Source organism: Spermophilus citellus, assembly GCF_964194105.1.
Source record: "Spermophilus citellus genome assembly, chromosome: 11".
NCBI lineage: Eukaryota > Metazoa > Chordata > Mammalia > Rodentia > Sciuridae > Spermophilus > Spermophilus citellus.
This window is the reverse complement of record NC_138192.1, coordinates 29,198,941-29,216,793: the sequence shown is the minus strand read 5'-3', so window position 1 is coordinate 29,216,793 and position 17,853 is coordinate 29,198,941. Positions and strand designations below refer to the sequence as shown.

At 38.0% G+C, this 17,853-nt stretch overlaps 1 protein-coding gene across 17 annotated transcripts in view; it reads left to right on the top strand.

Moving 5' to 3' along the window:
* The window catches only part of CLASP1 (cytoplasmic linker associated protein 1), a 270,123-nt gene that overhangs the window by 139,891 nt on the left and 112,379 nt on the right, over positions 1-17,853 (top strand). For all 17 annotated transcript variants that reach the window (XM_081261195.1, XM_081261182.1, XM_081261194.1 and 14 more), the window contains exons 9-13: positions 10,356-10,508; positions 13,040-13,113; positions 14,615-14,707; positions 16,077-16,222; positions 17,077-17,212. In XM_081261195.1, the coding sequence (XP_081117321.1) occupies positions 10,356-10,508; positions 13,040-13,113; positions 14,615-14,707; positions 16,077-16,222; positions 17,077-17,212 (602 nt within the window). The remainder of the gene's footprint in view (positions 1-10,355; positions 10,509-13,039; positions 13,114-14,614; positions 14,708-16,076; positions 16,223-17,076; positions 17,213-17,853) is intronic.

The following is a 17,853-nucleotide window of genomic DNA, read 5'->3' as shown; positions in this document are numbered from 1 at the left end:
GCCGTGAAGCAAGCTCAGGGATTACAACACATGGCTTCACCTCAGGGCTGTACCTACCTGGTAAATGGCCTGCCTCTCACATGCCTAGTGCAAGGGGCGTGGCCTGCCACTCGGGCGCCCTTACCAGAAGCCATGTATGCAGTACTCCATGCACTTGTCCCCACAGTGTATGTCTTAACATTCCTTTTGTTAAAGTTCCCATGGAGTATTTTATTTTCCTTGCTGCTGGTGTTGAATTGTTTTATTTCATTTTTGGACAGTTCCTTGGTGATGTGTAGAAAACAAAATTGATTTTTGTATGTTGGTTTCATATTCTGCAATCTCACTGAACTCATCTATTGGTTCCAGTTTTTTCTAGTGAATTCCTTAGCATTTTCTGTATAACAAGATCATGTCATCTGTGAATTGAGGTGGTTTTATTCTTCTTATCCAATCTGGATGCATTTTCTTCTTCTGATTTGATTGTCCTGCCTAGAACCTCTAGTACAATGTAGAGTAGAAATAGTGAGAATGGACATCTTACCTAGTTTCTGGTCTTAGGGGGAAAATACCTATTCTTTCACCCTTAAGTATTGTTCAGGTGGTATGTTTTTGTAGATGCGCCCCCCCCCCCCAGTACTATGGATTGAACCTAGGGGTGCTTTACCATTGAGCTACATCTGCAGCCCTTTTTATTTTTTATTTTGAGACAGGGTCTCTGTAAGTTGCTGAGGCTGGCCTTGAACTTGCAATCTTCCTGCCTAAGCCTCCTGAGTTGCTGGGATTACAGGTGTACATCACCAAGCCAATTTGCACATGGTCTTTATCAGGTTGAGAAAATTTCCCTGTAATTCTTGGTTATTTCATTTTTAACATGAAAGGGTTTTGTGTGTTGTCAAATACTTGTGCTGCGTTTAGAAGGTGTGTTGTTTTTGTCTTTTGTTATGTTAATATAGTATAAATTAATTGATACTGCATGCTAAACCAACATTGCATTCCTGGGGTAAATCACACTTGGCCATCGTGATAATTGTGTTTGTATGTTTCTTGGTTTGTCAGTTGTGTTTAAGAAAAACAAAGTGTGTTTTTATCTTCTGCCCTTATACCACAACAGTTAACACTACATAAGACCCTGAGATGACCACAGACACTGTGGGGGTTTTTCCCCATCAACAAGCAAGCTGAGCTGCAGCAAAAACACAAGTTTCCTTTTCCATAGGATGAGGGCTCAGTCCCCAGGACTGCCACCATTTCAGACCCAGTCACAAGCCCAGGCCTCCAAACTTTGACTGACCAGCTACAAATTGGGATCTCACAACTCACTCCTGAGGTTCAGTTAATTTGCTAGAGTGGCTCCCAGAATGCGAAGAAACACTATACTTATATTTATTGGTTTATTATAAAGGATATTTTAAAGGCTTAACATAAGCAGTCAGGAGAAGAGTTATATAGGGCAAAGTCTGGAGCTCTGGAGCTTCTGTTCCCCTGAAATTCAGGTGCAGCTTCCTACAAGCCTCCACAGGTGCAGTTGGCCAGAAAATCCCAAACCGTCCTTTGGTGATTTCATGGAGACTTTACTGCACGGGCAAGATTAGAGCATGGATAGCCGTGTCACGATGTGATCATAGATCAAAAGAGTATGAGCTTGTGCTAGTAGACTGAGTAAGGAACCTGGCAAAAAGCCTGTCTATTTAGAGTCTGTTGAGGGTCTTGGCCTTTGTGTCGAATTCCTTCTTCATGGGCATGGGCCAGGACCACTTCTGAAATGGAGATCGCATGACCTGCCAGAACAATAGGGAAAATTTCTTTTTGTGTAAGACAGAGAGGCAGGGGTAGATGGAGTCTATTTTTACTTTCTATGAACTGCCTTGAGGAAGAGAAATCCTAGTTTCCATGGCCTTCCTTGGGGAGAAAATGGAACAGGTGGAAGGAGGGCAGGAGAAAGTGAGAGAGCAAGAAGGAGAGAGACCTTGCTTTCTGAGGCCTGCCTCTGGGGCCTGAAGTGTTCCAACATTGTTCTGCTCACTGTGGAAATAACAAGGGTTGTGGGATAAAACACACATACATAATGCATACATACCATATCATATCACAGTAGTATTTTGTTAAGAATTTCATCTGTATTCTTAAGGGACATTAATGATTCTAAGAAATTATCTTAAGTACAAAATTTCCATAAGTAAGCAACCATCTGCTATAAGGATTGTGCAAAATGATGATTTGAAGCACTTAGCACTGTGCCCAGCACAAAGTAAGTGGCCATCTTGTGTAAATTCCTTTTCCCAGTGGCCTTCACTTGATGTTATGACTCTGGATTGAATCCTGGCTTCATCCATCTTCCTGATAGCAGTACAGCTTTGAGTATATTGTTTCTGAATGTCTTATTTTAAAAATATGTTTTGATCTTTAAGATTGGAGTAGAACAGTTCTTCCCTCTTAGGGTTATCAAGAGGATTTAATTCATAATATGCAAAACCAAGCATAGGGCCTGGTACATGGCTATGTAACTCTTGTTACTCTTAAATGTGTCAACTACAGTGGTGTGTGTGAACAGTGTAATAAGTTTTATTAAAAATTTATTAGACAAATATTGATACAGAAAAATATTTACTAAATAGTCATAAAGGGCAAAACATTTTTTGTGTGTGCATGTGTGTATAAAATGGATATATTTGAGTGCACCACAGTCCAGAGATGCATATAAAATAGCTAGCATTTTAATTCTTGGAGCTTATAATTACTTAACCACAGAACTTCAACAATTAATTTAAGAATGGGTACATATTCTACCAGAATAAAAATAAATATAGAATAAATATAAGTATAAATATATATTTCTTTCTGGTAGCAAATCAGTGAACTTAAACTATTTTGGGTTGTAATTATCTACTTTTTTGTTTTGCCCTCAGATACTTTTATATCTTTGACTTTATCATATGCTCTGATTTGAATGTGGTTTGAGTGTGCCTGCCAAGGGTTTATGTGTTGAAAACTTGGTCCTCAGTGTGGTGATGTGAGAGACGGAGGAACCTTTACTAGGTGGGGTCTAGTGGGAGATGATTTTGTCATTGATGGCACTGTCCTGGTAAGAAAACAGTGCTGGTCTTAGAGTCAGCACTTTCCTAGAAAGTGATTATTATAAAAAGAGCAAAAGACCAGTCCTTCCCAACCTGGCTACTGCCCCGCCATATGGTCATTCTTGGATGCACTCCACCAGGATGTGACACAGCCCTCATCAGAGGCCAGGTTGATGGGGCTACCCGATTGTGGACTTTTAGCTTCCCAAACTGTGAGCTACGTAAACCCCTTTCTTATTAAGTATCAGCATTAGGTACTTTATTATAGCAGTGAAAAATAAGTTAATACATTATGTAATGAACCCTTATGCAGTTTTAAAAAGAAATAAAAGCTCCTAAAAAAAGATATGTGAAGAAAAGTTTGCATTCATTTGCAGACTTTGTTTTTCTTCATATGGACTGGCAGAATTCAATGTTTGAATGCCTACTGTGTGTTGTATCCCCCACTCCAGGAACAGAAATAGCCCATATCTGCAGATGACTGATTTCAGTGTGGGGTGCAATAAATGGCACATATATGACAGGTAACAGAGAAAGGCATTGTTGACTCCTTCTGGACAGACCCGGGCAGGATCTCAGGGGAGCTAACAGTAGGCTGGTGTTTTCCAGAACACATCAGGATGTCTGGTACAAGACTTGGATTCAGCAGAAACAGCTTTTGCAAAGAACAGGAAGGAAAAAAATTAGGGGATGTTTGTGAAGAGCGGCCACCCTCTGGGCTTATTATGGTGTCTCTGCACCCTCTTCTTGGGAGTGCTAATTATATTCTAGCTTCTAGGCTCCTTCACTTTTTACTCCCTTGGAGGAGAATTTCAGTAGCAGGGAGTGGGTGAATCTGAAACCCTGTCAGGAATATTATCTTATCTGCGTCCACAAAGTGTCCTGGATAAAGTGAAGCAGAGGTAGTTGTCTTTGCTTTGGAGAATGAGGAATTTCCTCCCCCTGAGGCTTCCACCAGGCTAAGTCTGCCTCAAGCAAAGAGAGGAAAGGAAAGGCTTTGTGGCTTATGTCCTGGCCTTCCCGCAGTTGGGCAATGAATAGACATTTCTTAGTTTTTGTGATGTTTCTTTTTAAAATTTTTGATGCTGGGGATTAAATCCAGGGATGCTCTACCATTCCTTTTTATTTTTTGAGACAGCATTTTAAGTTGCTAAGGCTCGCCTCAAATTTGCTCCTGCCTCAGCCTTCCAGGTCCCTGGGATTACAGGCATGCACCACCGAACTGGCAGTTTCTTTGAGTCCTTGTAGATGAGTGTTTAAATTTTCCAAATGGACAGTATCATTGAGAGCTTGCAAATCCAAGTTCCAGATACCAACTTGAAGTCTTTCTTTACATTCACATCTCTGCCACCCACTTACTCAGATCTCTAGTCACAATGGTATATAATGGTCCTTTAGATCATTTTTTTTTGGCCCATAAAATCTATATGGCTTGTTGCTTTATGGCTTTCCCTACCCAGCCTGATTAAAATTCAGTTCCAAGGCAGATGGATTCTGCTAAGGGATCCTGAGGGACAAGTCCCACAGATGACTGTGCTTGTATTCCAGCCTTTGTGTTTCAGTAGTTGTTAATCAAGGCATGCGGTTTTGCTTCTCCTTTCACTGTGTCTACTTAATTGGATCACTAGGAGTGGGATGTTTGCAGCTGGATGAAAATTTCACTGTCATTCTGTAGAAACTTCTAGTTCTGTAAAGAACTAGAGCTTAGTAAAAGATTAAAGGAGGTGACTGTGAACTGGAGACTGCAGTTGGTTTACACCAGATTTCCACCCCAGACTGTCAGATAAGACAAGTGTCAGTCAGAAGGCAGTGGTGGCTGAAGATAGAATTAATGATTTCTCTGGGCTCAGAGAGAACTTATCTTTCTGTAAAACGATTTTCTGTGTGTAACATATGTTGTTGTATTGTGTGAAAAATTTTAAACTAGTTTAACAGAGGATTGCATAGTTAAAAATACTCATTTTCACGTTTTTGTCTTAGTTAAAGAGAAGCTGTATACTAACAGATGTCTGCTTACTGGAAAAGCCTAAAGAAATGGAAATTTAACTGGCTAATAGAGCTTGGTATGGATGGATTTAATTGAGAAATGCTGAGATATATTAGAACCTGGGACTGGGGATTGTGAGCCTCCCCGTCTGGGTTGACCTCTCTGTAACACATCCAGTTGTAGATGCAGCTTATTGCCCAGTTAAAGAATGGCCCATTCTACACAGGAAGTTCCCAGCTAACTGAAATTAGGTACCTTTCTTACAGCCCAACTTCCATTTTAATTTGCTTTAATTTCTGAGTGTCCCAAAAGCTGGGAAATACAGACTAAACTTACTTTTCCACAGTATGTTAGTTAAGTTTTCAAATTGTAGGTTCCATTGGCTTTCATCCTCCAGACATTTTCCAGGTGAAGTACCTCTAAATTTAAACAGTGTGCCCAGTTATTAATTTGGAAAGTTTCCCTGAATTTCTAATACAGGCAGGAAATAGGAACTACTCTCCTCATTAGTACACACATTGCATGAAAAAGAATCGAATCTTTCGATGCTGGTCCTGGGTGGTTACTACCAGTACCTGCTGTTGAGCAGCTCAGTTACATAGATGTCATTTGATCCCTGTAATGTCTGTGCATTTTACAGAGTTTGGGTGCAGAGGTTTTTCTGTATATGTGTTTGTGTTTCATAGTTTTTGTTTAACTATCAGACTTCAAACTGTCACTTCTTACTAACATCACTTTGCTTAACCCCTACAACCCCCTTTTCGTTATCCCTATAATTAGTTGTTTCTAATCTGCTTAGGAAATCAGAAAACTGAGCTTGTTAGATTCATTCCCAAAGGATAAGTAAAAAGACCAAGTAGGATTGTCAGAGCTCAGTTTTAAAAACCTTGCCAACAACACCCTGAAGGCATTTCCATGAGTTGCCCTGAGTGTTGTGTCTTCTCAGTGAAGTGTGGCATCTTCAGTCTTGGTCAAGGATGATTAGCTTAAAATCGCTTTCATTTCTGCACACCTTAGCTCTCCTGTCAGTTTTTTATTTTGTGTGTGTAACATATGTACATAGCAATATATATCATCATTATAATTTCACTGGCCACCAGCTTATTTTATTTGCCCAGAACAGGAGGCTATAAAAAGAATGAAAAATAAACATCAGGTGTTTCATTTTTGTTTGAAGCTTTCAATTAAAGTATAATTAAGGTATTAGGATAAAGTCTTATATTTATTCACATAAATTCACATTCACCATCTCTACTATTCTTCATTTCTTTATGTAAATCTGAGTTTCCAACTGGTATGTGTTTCTTTTTGGCTGAAGATAGTCCTGTAACATTTCTTGGAGTGTGGGTCTGCTGGTGGCAAATTGTTTTTGTTTTGCCTTTATTCTTAAAATATAATTTTAATGTTTATAGAATTTTAAGCTAATAATTTTCTTTCACTATTTTCCATAAGTCATTCCATTGTTTTCTGGCTTAAAGGGTTTCTGATGGAGTCTGATGTCATTTTGTTTGTTATTCTAAATGTAATGTGTCTTTTTTCCACACTAATTGCTTTTCACTTGTTTTAAGCAATTCGATGATGAGGTACCTCCATGTGCTTTTCTTTGTATATGTTTTGTTTGGTGTTTTTATTTGGGTATGTAGGTTCATAGTTTACAATAAATTTGGAAAAGTTTTGGCCACCATTTCTTCTCCTTCTCCATCTCTCTTTTTCACAATATGGGGGATTAAACCCAGAGTGTTCCATTGCTGAGCTACATCCCCAGTCCTTGTTTTCTTATTTTTAATTTGAGACGGGGTCTCACTGAGTTGCACAGGCTGGGCTTGAACTTGTGATCCTTTTGCCTCAGCCTCTTGAATGGCTGGGATTACAGATGTGCACCACCACATCTGACTGGCTATCATTGCTTAAATCTTTTCCTGCCCTACCCAACAACCCATTCCCCCATCTTGCTGGTACAGTGTCATCTGTGTTAGGCAGCTTGATATCCTTCTGGTTTATGAGATTTTATTCCTTTCATTCTTTTATATCTGCTTTGTTTCTGTGCTTAATTTTGGATAAATTATGTTTCTATGTGTTTAACTTCTGACTTTTTTCACATTTAATTAAATTTTCATTTCAGATATTCTTAAAAGTTTAAAGCTCCATTTCATCCTTTTGAAATTTCCTTTTCTCTTATTGTGTCAGTATTCCTTTAATATTGAGCATAATTATATGAGCAACATGTATGTTTTTATCTGTCATTTTTTAGTTGGTTACTATTTTCTGATCCCCCTACTCAGATTATGGACCATGTTTTCCTGCCTCTTGTCATGTTTAGGAATTTTTGATTAGATGTTTTATGTTGTGAATGTTACATTTTGGAGTTTCGGAATTTTGTTACATTCCTTTAAAGAATGTGATGCTTTGTTTTAGCAAAACAGTTAAATTTATTTGCAGACCTGTCTAATCCCCTTGAGGCCTGTTTTTAAGCTCTCATAGGGGCAGGTTTAGTGTATCCTTCACTGCAAAAATAATAGCTCAACTCCAATATAAGATCCGACTCTGGGGGTCTCTATTGAATACCTTGGATAAGTCACTGAAAATGTTCCATTCTGGCTAATTGGGGCTTGAACATATTCATACTCGATTGTGCACTTTACACTTTACTGGTTATTTTTCACGTTGTAAGTGCAGTCATAAGTTGATTGTATAGCTCACCTTGCTGCTTTCTGTTCTGGGGATCATAGTTCTGCACTGCCTAATATCCGGTATCTGAAAGTTTTTGTTTTATATATTCTGACTGGTTTCTTAGAAAAGGTTAAGTCTGATCCTTGCATGTTGCATGCAGAAATCCCAGGGATTTCATTAAAATTGGTTCATTGAAAATTATTTTTAGTAATTAAACACAGTTCTAAATAGTATGTCTGTGTGTGTTACAAGACTAGACCAAATATAATTTACACAAATTTTGGAGTGAAATATAACAGTGTTTTCATCTCCCCCGTTGATTTTTAAATCTTTCCCACAGACTGAATCTGTTCCTGTTCTAAGCAAAAAAAAGAAAGCAGTTCTTCAGTGTGTTCCCATACTGACAGAGGCTCAGGCACTCCCAGGAGGACAGATAGGTTTCCATCAGTCCTTGTCACTGCTAATGCTTGCAGTGCTCAGCTGCTGATCTCTCTTTTGCCTTGTACTTATCCTTTATATTAGGTCTAGATTTTCCTCTTGGGAAGGAATTTATGAATGTGCTTTACAGTTTCTGACTCCATATGGAAGTTTGTTTGATAGAAACTGTACACGTGAACCAGTAAGAAATTGATGTGTGGATTGAAAGAACCCTGTTGAAACAGTTTAGCATGGTGAGACAATCTGGGAAATGTGAAGCTCAGAGAAAGGAGTTGGTTTACATAAGCTTGACTTTGTAAGGATTGTCTCCCCTCCCCTCCAGTTGAATAAACTAGTAATTTGAAGTTCATTGTTGGTGAGTTTTAAGGCACACAGGGCTCTTGAGTAAACATAGTCTTGGCTTTTGATAGTTTAGCTAAGAAGCAGCAAGGAGAAAAGGATGCCATTTTTATCTGTTTTTGTTGTTTGGTTAACAGTCATTTACTTCAGATCTATTGGTAATGTTCTTAGTTTTCTTTTCTGTTTTTAATTACTCCAATTTCACTTAGCCTCCTAAATGACTCACAATTGCTGCATAAGCCTGTGGGGACTTGGTACATAAGCATCATGATAGTTTTTATTCTCCATCATTAAAATGTCATTTGTACACATGTTGATTTTTAAGGACCCCACCCTCCAGTTTTTCTTCTTTTTCTTTTTAATTTTAAATACAGCTTGAGGAGCATTGGTTGGATCCACTGCTGCTTAGAAAATTTTAATGTATTTATCAAAAAATGTAACTTCAAGCTGGGCATGGTGGTTCATGCCTGTAACCCAGTGGCTGCTAATGGCTGAGGCAGGAGGATCACAAGTTCAAAGCCAGCCTTAGCAAATGAGGCGCTAAGCAACTTAGTGAGACTCTATTCCTAAATAAAAAATACAAAATAGGCTTGTGGATTTGGTTCAGTGGTTGAGTGCCCCTGAGTTCAATCCCCGGTACTCCCCACCCCGCCAAAACTTTACTGAAAGAGAAATGTAGTATATGTAATATAGAGGGGGCTTTTTTTTTCCTTGCCTATTCAGTTGGTTTAAGTTTTAAAATGATAGCATTGAATGTTGGCAAGGATATGGCTGTATGGATATTTTCTTGACCTTCTAGGAAAATGTACACATTTATATGACCCATCTGAAGACAAATTTGGCAATATACATTAAATACTTCTATACTTTTGACCCCATAGTATTATTATATTGGTTTTTGTCCTTGATACCAATCCAATAATGAGGACACGGTCTCAGAAAAAGGAAAAAGGTTTATTGCTTTGTTAGCAAAGGAGAAGCCAGGGGACTCCTATCCCAGAGGCTGTGATTCTGTCCATCAAGTGGAACAAGGTACTTTTAAAAGAGGTGGTTCAAAGGCTATACATTCCATGTGTTCTCTGTTGGAGTTGTGATTCACTTGTTAATTTGGAAGATAGTCATTTCTGAGATCTTCTGGTGCCATCCCCAAAGTCTTCATAAATTACTTCATTTCTTTGGTGGGTGTGTACTCAGGGACAGATAACTCTGCCTAGGAGGTGGAAGAAAGCTGATTCTGTTTTCCCTGATATTAGGGAGGGGAAGAGATTAGGGAAGAGTAGGGAGAGAGGAAGAGAAAGAAACATCCATTTAAAAAATATGTCTCAGTGACTGAACAGCAAAGGCTATATTCAGAGCATAAAGTGGACCACTGTTACAGTATTGCTTCTAAGGGTTTCTTTCTTAGAATTGTTTGAAATTAAAACAAAACATACATGTAGAAAGGTGTTTATAATTAAGGTATTATTTTTAATGGTAAGATATTAGGAACACCCCAAATGTCTAACATTGTGTGTTTCAGTATGGCATTTTCTATTTACAAAGTACCTTACAACCATTAAAATGGTTCTATGAAAAGTATTTTGTCACAATGGAAAAATTGACAGGTTTGAAGTCACCAGTATTTCTAAATGATACATAGTCTTTTCAATTTACTTAAAAATGCATAAAGAGTAGTCTGAAATATTTTCCAAACTGGGAGTGGGAGGGTGTTCTAGATATGGGAAGGCCTTTCCAGACCCTGACAGACACCTCCATTTCCAAAGGAGCAGGCAAACCATTCATCTCTAAGGCTGATGGTTATATTATGTGTAAGTGAAGAAAGTGCTCTCTTTTTTAAAACAATGACTTCTGTGCTCACTGTTAAGATAAAAATTTTGATGATGAAGATTCCGTGGATGGTAATAGACCTTCCTCTGCCAGTTCTACGTCATCCAAAGCTCCTCCAAGCTCACGGAGAAACGTTGGAATGGGAACCACCCGCCGGCTTGGGTCATCCACTCTTGGATCCAAGTCTTCAGGTAAGACCAAATCCCGTGTGGTGTTATGGGGCCAGCTGTGCATGGTACTTGCCTGCAGTGTCCCTCAGAAGTGAACTCTAGGCTCTGAGAATAGCACATTATGGCTTTCTGTCTTCAATTGAATTAACACTGTGCTATTGATGCTGATAAACTGGTAGGATCTAAGTTTAATGTGCTGTGTGGATCTTTGTCACAATCTGGTGAGGCAGAGCCTATAGGAGGACAAAGTGAATATAGAGGTGAGCATACCTGAGGCATTATTAGATCATCTGGATCCAGTCTTGCCTAAAACTGACATGGGACTTTTTCGCCAATTTCTGTTTATCAAGACTGAGCATATCCAGAAGTGAGATTGGACCTTCTGTCTTTAAAATATACTCTGTTCTCTGTAAGTAGCATTATTGCTTGCAATACCAGCATAGATATGGAATTAAATAAATGATAGATTAGGTCTTTGAAGCTCTAAAAGTGTATTTACAATGTCTTCTTCCATAAATCCCTTCTCTCTCCTCCCCTCTAGACTGTCTGATCTGTCGTTATTCTCAACTGCCATTTTGCTGTCACATTTTAGATTTACATCCAAATTTCCTTTTTACCTCTAAAAATTGCAAAGCCACTGCTTTTAGAACTCTGCTTTTTTTTTCATTGTGGTCTGGGAATTGAATCCATGGACCTCTGCTGCTGAGCAAGATTCCAGAGCTTCTTATTTTATTTTGAGACAGGATCTTGCTAAGCTTACTAAGCCGGCCAGGCCCTTGTGAACCTCCTACCTTGACCTCCCAAGTCACTGAGTTACACCACTCACACGATGCTCAACCTTGGCATCGGACTTTTGAGCCGTGGTGGTGCAGGGGAGGAATCCCACCAGTCCCAAACTGCCAAAGCTGACTGGGCTAGGTGAAAGCTGGAGGAAGCATTAGCCTTAGGATGCTGCCTCTGGATGGCCTTTCCTGGACTGGCTCCAGACTGTGGGTGTGTTGACTAGGTTAGCTTGGCGCCACCCTGCTCCCACTCCCGCCAGAGCTGTCCTGCCAGCAGAAAGTGAAATTCAAAGTAGGGACTAAAGGAAGCATTGCTTTGTTTCTTATGTTGTTATTCCCAGTTCCTTTTAATTTGGGAAGTGTATTTTTTAAAATTAATTTTTGGTTATTGAGCTTAAATTCACTTACTATAAAATTAAATTCTCTTACCATTAAATTTTAAAGGTAACGTTTTTAATGTTTCATCTACCTTGTAGCAGGTATTAGAACTTTATTCCTTTTAATAGCTGAACCATCCTTCTAATCTTTTTTCTTGGTCTGTTCTTGGGTAATATCAGTTAAATAAAGAAAGCTTAGAAAACTTCTGCATGATCAGAATCCTGTTTTCCTTCCCTCCCCTTACCTATACCTCTTCTAGAGGTTTCTCTGGGTAAATTATGCAGAGACAGCAGGACTGCATTCCCCACAGCCCCACTCTCACCCTTTCTTCATTTTGTTTAATCCCACAGTTGTGACTTTCCTGTTTAGCTCTGGCTTGTCAGATTCTTTGGGTTCAGAGATCAGCACTGGTCTTTGAGTCTTCTTCCCGGCTTGGGTACACTGCACTGTGCCTGATGCAGGCGAGGCGCTCAGGATCTGTCTGTTCAGTGGGGTCCCAATCCTTGTGTTAGAACAGAAATGAGCACACACAGCGCCACATCATGAGGTGTGGCTGCTATCCATTTCTAGTGAGTTTGTCAAGGCAGTGTGAGTACTCTTCAGTAAGAGTGAGGATACTAGTGTACTGCCTGGAAGTATCTGTAAAGTCCTTTTCTGCCTAGGAAGTGTGTCAGGACCCCAAACGCCAGATGCATATTTGATAAGAAGCTCTTAGAAAAGCAGTCAGACTTTCCAGTGTAAATCATTAGTAAGGGTTTCAAAGACCTTAGACACCAGTTTAAAAACCATTATTATGAAAAAACAGACTGATAAAAGTATAACCTAATTTTCATGTGTGAAGTTCACATTAGCAGAGAAAGATAACTTTTTCCTGACGGTAACAATTAACTTTTAAGTACACGAAGCATCTTAGAACAGCTTATAAGGGCGAGGCTTTATAACATATGCTAAAATTAATTGGCGTGATTATCACAAGTTTATGGGAATGGAAATATTTTGAGATTAATATAAAGTTGGAATGAAACTGCAATTCTTCAGATGTTGTTTGAATAGTCCAAATTTATCATGCTGGATTAATAATAATAATTATTATTATTATTCCCTGAAAAATTGAATTTTCTATTATATCTGTTTATAAGGAATCCTTATTAATGCAATATATATTATCTAAATACTTTAAACTGCAACTTTCCCTGCTTAGTCCAAGTGCACTTAAATGAATGTACATAGTATTATAAAATTACTATATTTTTCTAAATTGTCTCATCATTCTGAGTCTTCAAAAATGTAATTTTAGTTATGTATATTTCAGTCTTTCTCCAGTGTATATTTTACACATTGTTTGTTGTACATTATTTCTGTTTTTAAAATTACTCTTTTTTTTTTTTACAGCTGCAAAGGAAGGTGCCGGTGCTGTTGATGAAGAGGATTTTATTAAAGCATTTGATGATGTACCTGTAGTGCAGGTGAGTAAAGATACTTGGTAGGATTAAAAACAGGGTAGAAATGTTCTTCAAATCTCACCTTTAAAGTATGCCTGTATTAGTCAGCTTTATGTTACTACAACAAATTCCTGTGGCAACTTTCTCTTTATACAAAGAAAAAAAGTTTATTTAGCTCACTATCTTAGAGGTTCAAAGTCCAAAGAGTGTAGTGTAGTACAGGCTCAGAGAGGGCCACAAACCATGACTGCATTACTTTATGGTGGATGGCCAGAGACAGTGAGAGCAGGCAAGTGATTACATGTTGACCCAGGAACAGAGAGGATTGGGTGGAGCCAGATCCAGACTTCTATCACAGTTACCTCTTATAATTGCCTTCAGAGGGTCCCCACTCAGAGAGGCAAGGCCCTCCCCTAGGCCCCACCTCCCAAAGTTCCAGGACCTCCCAGTGGCACACCTCTGGGGACCAGGCCTTTAAGACATGGACCTATCAGCAATACTAATCCAGACCATAGCACTGCCAGATGCTGAATGCTTTACTGGGTTTGTTCGTTTTAGCTCTGGGATCTGAGGTGCAGATTAGAAAATGTTGGAGCCTTTTAAATGACTGAAATGTAGCAAGTCAAGGCCCAAAATGATCTTTCACTAAAAATAGGAAAGAAGTTGGTTCTTCTAGTGTTTTGTTTGTTGGTGAGGTTAAAAAATAAATAAATAAGCATGTTTATTTGGGGATCTATTTTAGAAAAAAATATAAACTTGAGGAATTTAGTATCTGAAAAGCTATTGAATGGTTAAATAAAAGCCTAATTTATACTGTCTTTGATGCTTCACTTAACTACCTAACAGATGTATTAAAGTATTTGTAAAATTTGGGATACAGTCAAACATTTTTTAAACTTCTTTGTGCTTCAGGACCTACCATCATTGACTGGAGGGCTGATAATGCTTTCTCAGTCTACTTTAAGTGTGCTCTGGATTCCTGTAGCACTTACTGTCTAACAGCTTTCCCGGCCACCTGATAATCCACCTGTGCTTACAGCAGGTATCGAGCTCAGGTTCATCCTGCAGTACTTGACCCTCTCAGCATTTTTGGTTGATGGTACCCTACCTGTCTTATAGTAAAACTGGGGATAGATGAGGAAGTAGATATGAAAGTGTTTAAAATTACAGGTGTAACGTGATGTTTAAAGCAATAACATGAGTAATAAGTGACTCGTGCGTCACTGTTTCTCTTGTAGGCTTCTTTCTCTTTTGTACATGAGATCTTCTGTTACATTTAGAGTAAGGGAGTGTCTCAGTCAAGGTTATTGACACATGGCAGCAGATCTAGTCAATACACATTCTCAATGGGGAAAAAAAACTCATTCGGACAATCCTGCATAGATACTGTCTCATTGGTACTTAATATAAATGAATTAATTTATTTTTACTCTACTTGCTACATGCCTGTGACTTCACATAATTAAGAAGTAATCTTTCTTCTGTAAATTATCTTATATTAATTGTGAATTAATTTTACTTGCAGATTTATTCCAGCCGCGATCTTGAAGAATCCATAAACAAAATTAGGGAAATATTATCTGATGACAAACATGATTGGGAGCAGAGAGTAAATGCTGTAAGCCATTGACTTCATGTGGTTACCTTTTCTTTAGATTCCTTTCAATATCTTAAATATTTGATATGAGTTTGGAGAATAGCTTAGGTAAATTTTAAATAGTAGGTATTTTAAATATAGATGCCATATTTTCACTTGAACTTTTTAATAGAGTTCCTCACTTAGGCTTCTATTTTTAAAACACACCAGCTTACACCATCATGCATTTGCTGTTCTCTCACCACAGACCTACCTATGGAGTGTCTGCAGACTGCCTCCACCTCTGCCTTAGTCAACATTTAATTCTCTGCTTGTTGGCCAGTAAACTGGCTTTTTAGTGACACTTTCAGTATATGGCCCTCAGTATTCTTTTCTTTCTTCCTATCACATGCTAGAAAGTTATACCTCCTCTGTTTTAAAAGGTGGATTCATGAAAAGTATGTGGCTCAACATTTAAGTGAGGGCATGCCGTCTCTGCACAAAACTGTTTTTACACTGCATGGTTGGCAAGGCAAGAGGTGGTAAAATTGCTGTTGTATTCTGTTTCACATTCAGACCAGCCAGTTAATGAAGATGCATTGGAGGACAATATAAAAATACTGTAGGAATGCTTTTCTCGTTTTCTTTTACCTCCCTGCTCCCACCCCTGTACTGGGAATGAATCCCAGGGCCTTGCATGTACTAGGCAACTGCTCTACCACTAAGATGTACCCCCAGCCCCCATGCTTCTCTTTGATTCATTAAATAAATGACAGTTGGAGTGGGATGTAGGAGACAGTAAATTTAGGAGGGGCTTTTTATAAGCCAAAATTAATGTTAGTTATCATTAGTATCATAGAATCTATAAATATACCAAGATATTTCCCAAAACACAGTTTGTAGATGGTCACAAAATGTGACCATCTAGATAGAAAGATAGATGATAGATAGATAGATAGATAGATAGATAGATAGATAGATATAATGCTATATATAATGCTAGCAACTCAGGAGCCTGAGGCAAGAAGATTGTTGCAAGTTTGAGGCCAGCCTGGGCAACTGAGTGAGACCCTGTCTCAAAATTTTAAAAAGTAAATAAAAAGGACTGGAAATGTAGCTCAGTGGTAAAGCACCCTGGGTTCAATTCCCAATACCAAAAAAGAAAGCCCACTTTGTAGAAATTAAAGATATTAATTAGAATATATTTGGTACATACTGCATTTAAAAAATATTTGATCTTGTGATATGTAGATTTGTTCAGTGTATGAGGCAATATTTAACTTGTTGAATTCTCTTGTAAAAATTATTTCTGTATCAGTTGAACTTTAATGAAGGCTTCTGTCTTGTGTATTCTGTGTTAAATATGTCTTACACAGATTTTGTATGTTCCTAACTCTTTTCTGTCCCTTAGCTAAAAAAGATTAGATCTTTACTTTTGGCTGGTGCTGCTGAGTATGATAACTTCTTTCAACATCTGCGTCTTTTGGACGGAGCCTTTAAACTCTCTGCTAAGGATCTGCGGTCTCAGGTAGTGCGAGAGGCTTGTATCACGTTGGGGTAAGGACCGTAATGCTCCCTGTTCTCACACGCCATAAAATAGGCTCATCATAGAGCTTCAGAGATGGTTCCTTACCCATGTCATCTGGGTCACTTTAACATAACCTCTGACTTATCTCCAAGACCCTTACCAATTAACACTTCTGTCTAAGCTTTGCAGTATTTTCTGCCCAATGATGTAAAGAGTGACCGATTTTAAACTTTACTCAGTGACCTATCTCTGAAGCCTCTATCTTAAACTTGAAGCCGTTATTTATATTAATAATATAATATTAATGTAGAAAAAATGAAATTTTATAGAATTATGTTTCTCAGATGTCTCATTGATTTTATTTATTTTGCTGACAGGATATAGAGTAATTATCAGAAAGTTTGTAAAAGAGTATTATAGCTACAAAGTTAAAGTTAAGGCAGGTGCTGCAGTAACATCTTATCCTATGCCAAACTGTGTTAAGAAACTGTCAGATTATCAAAGCCATAGCCAAGAGTCGTTTAAATAGTTATTTATAGTTGTTTAAATTTGCAGGAGGCAGGCATATATCGAAGCATGAATTTTAGGTTAAATATAAAAGGGACAAGGGAGATTTTCATATTTGCTTTATTGGCATATGATTAATTTCTTTTTTGCTATTTTAAGACTTGGTTGAAAATGATTAAGAAAAACTCTTGGGTTAAAGGCTATTTGCCAAGTTCTCTACATGTACATTTAGAATTATTTTTTAACGTATTGTACTTTTATTGTTGTCCTTTATCCATAGTAACTTTAAATGAAGGCCCTTAAGTATTAAGAAGTTTATGTAGTTCGCTGTTAATAAGAAGTATAATTACAATACGGTGTTCATTTCTTGCTGTAGGCATCTGTCATCGGTTCTAGGAAATAAATTTGACCATGGAGCTGAAGCCATTATGCCAACTATATTTAATTTAATTCCAAACAGTGCCAAAATTATGGCGACTTCTGGTGTTGTAGCTGTTAGATTAATCATTCGGGTAAGTATATCGTAAGGCTAGATGTAAAATATGCAATCAGTAAATATTGATAATTTTAAGAAATAATAGAGACATTTCTCATTGGAGTGATTATATATATTTTTTGTACTTTTTAATTTTTTCTAATTAGTTATACATGACAATAGAATGAATTTTGACATATCATAGATAAATGAAATATAACTTCTCATTCTTCTGATTGTACATGATGTAGAATCACACTGGTCATGTAATCATATATGCACATAGGGTAATAATGTCCAGTTCATTCTACTACCCTTTCTAACCCCATGCTCCCTCCCCTCCCTTCTCTTCCCTCTGCCTAATCCAAAGTACACTATTTTTCCCTAGTGCCCCCCCCCCCCCCTTATTGTGCGTTAGCATCCACATATCAGAGTAAACATTTGGCCTTTGGTTTTTGGGGATTGGCTTATTTGGCTTAGCACGATACTCTCCAGCTCCATCCATATTTCATTCATTTTTAAGACTGATTAATATTTCATGTGTGTGTGTTTGTGTGTGTGTGTGTATGCCACATTTTCTTTATCCATTTATTCATTGAAGGGCTTCTAGGTTGTTTCCATAGTTTGAAATTGTGAATTGAGCTGCTATAAACATTGATGTGGCTGTATCACTGTAGT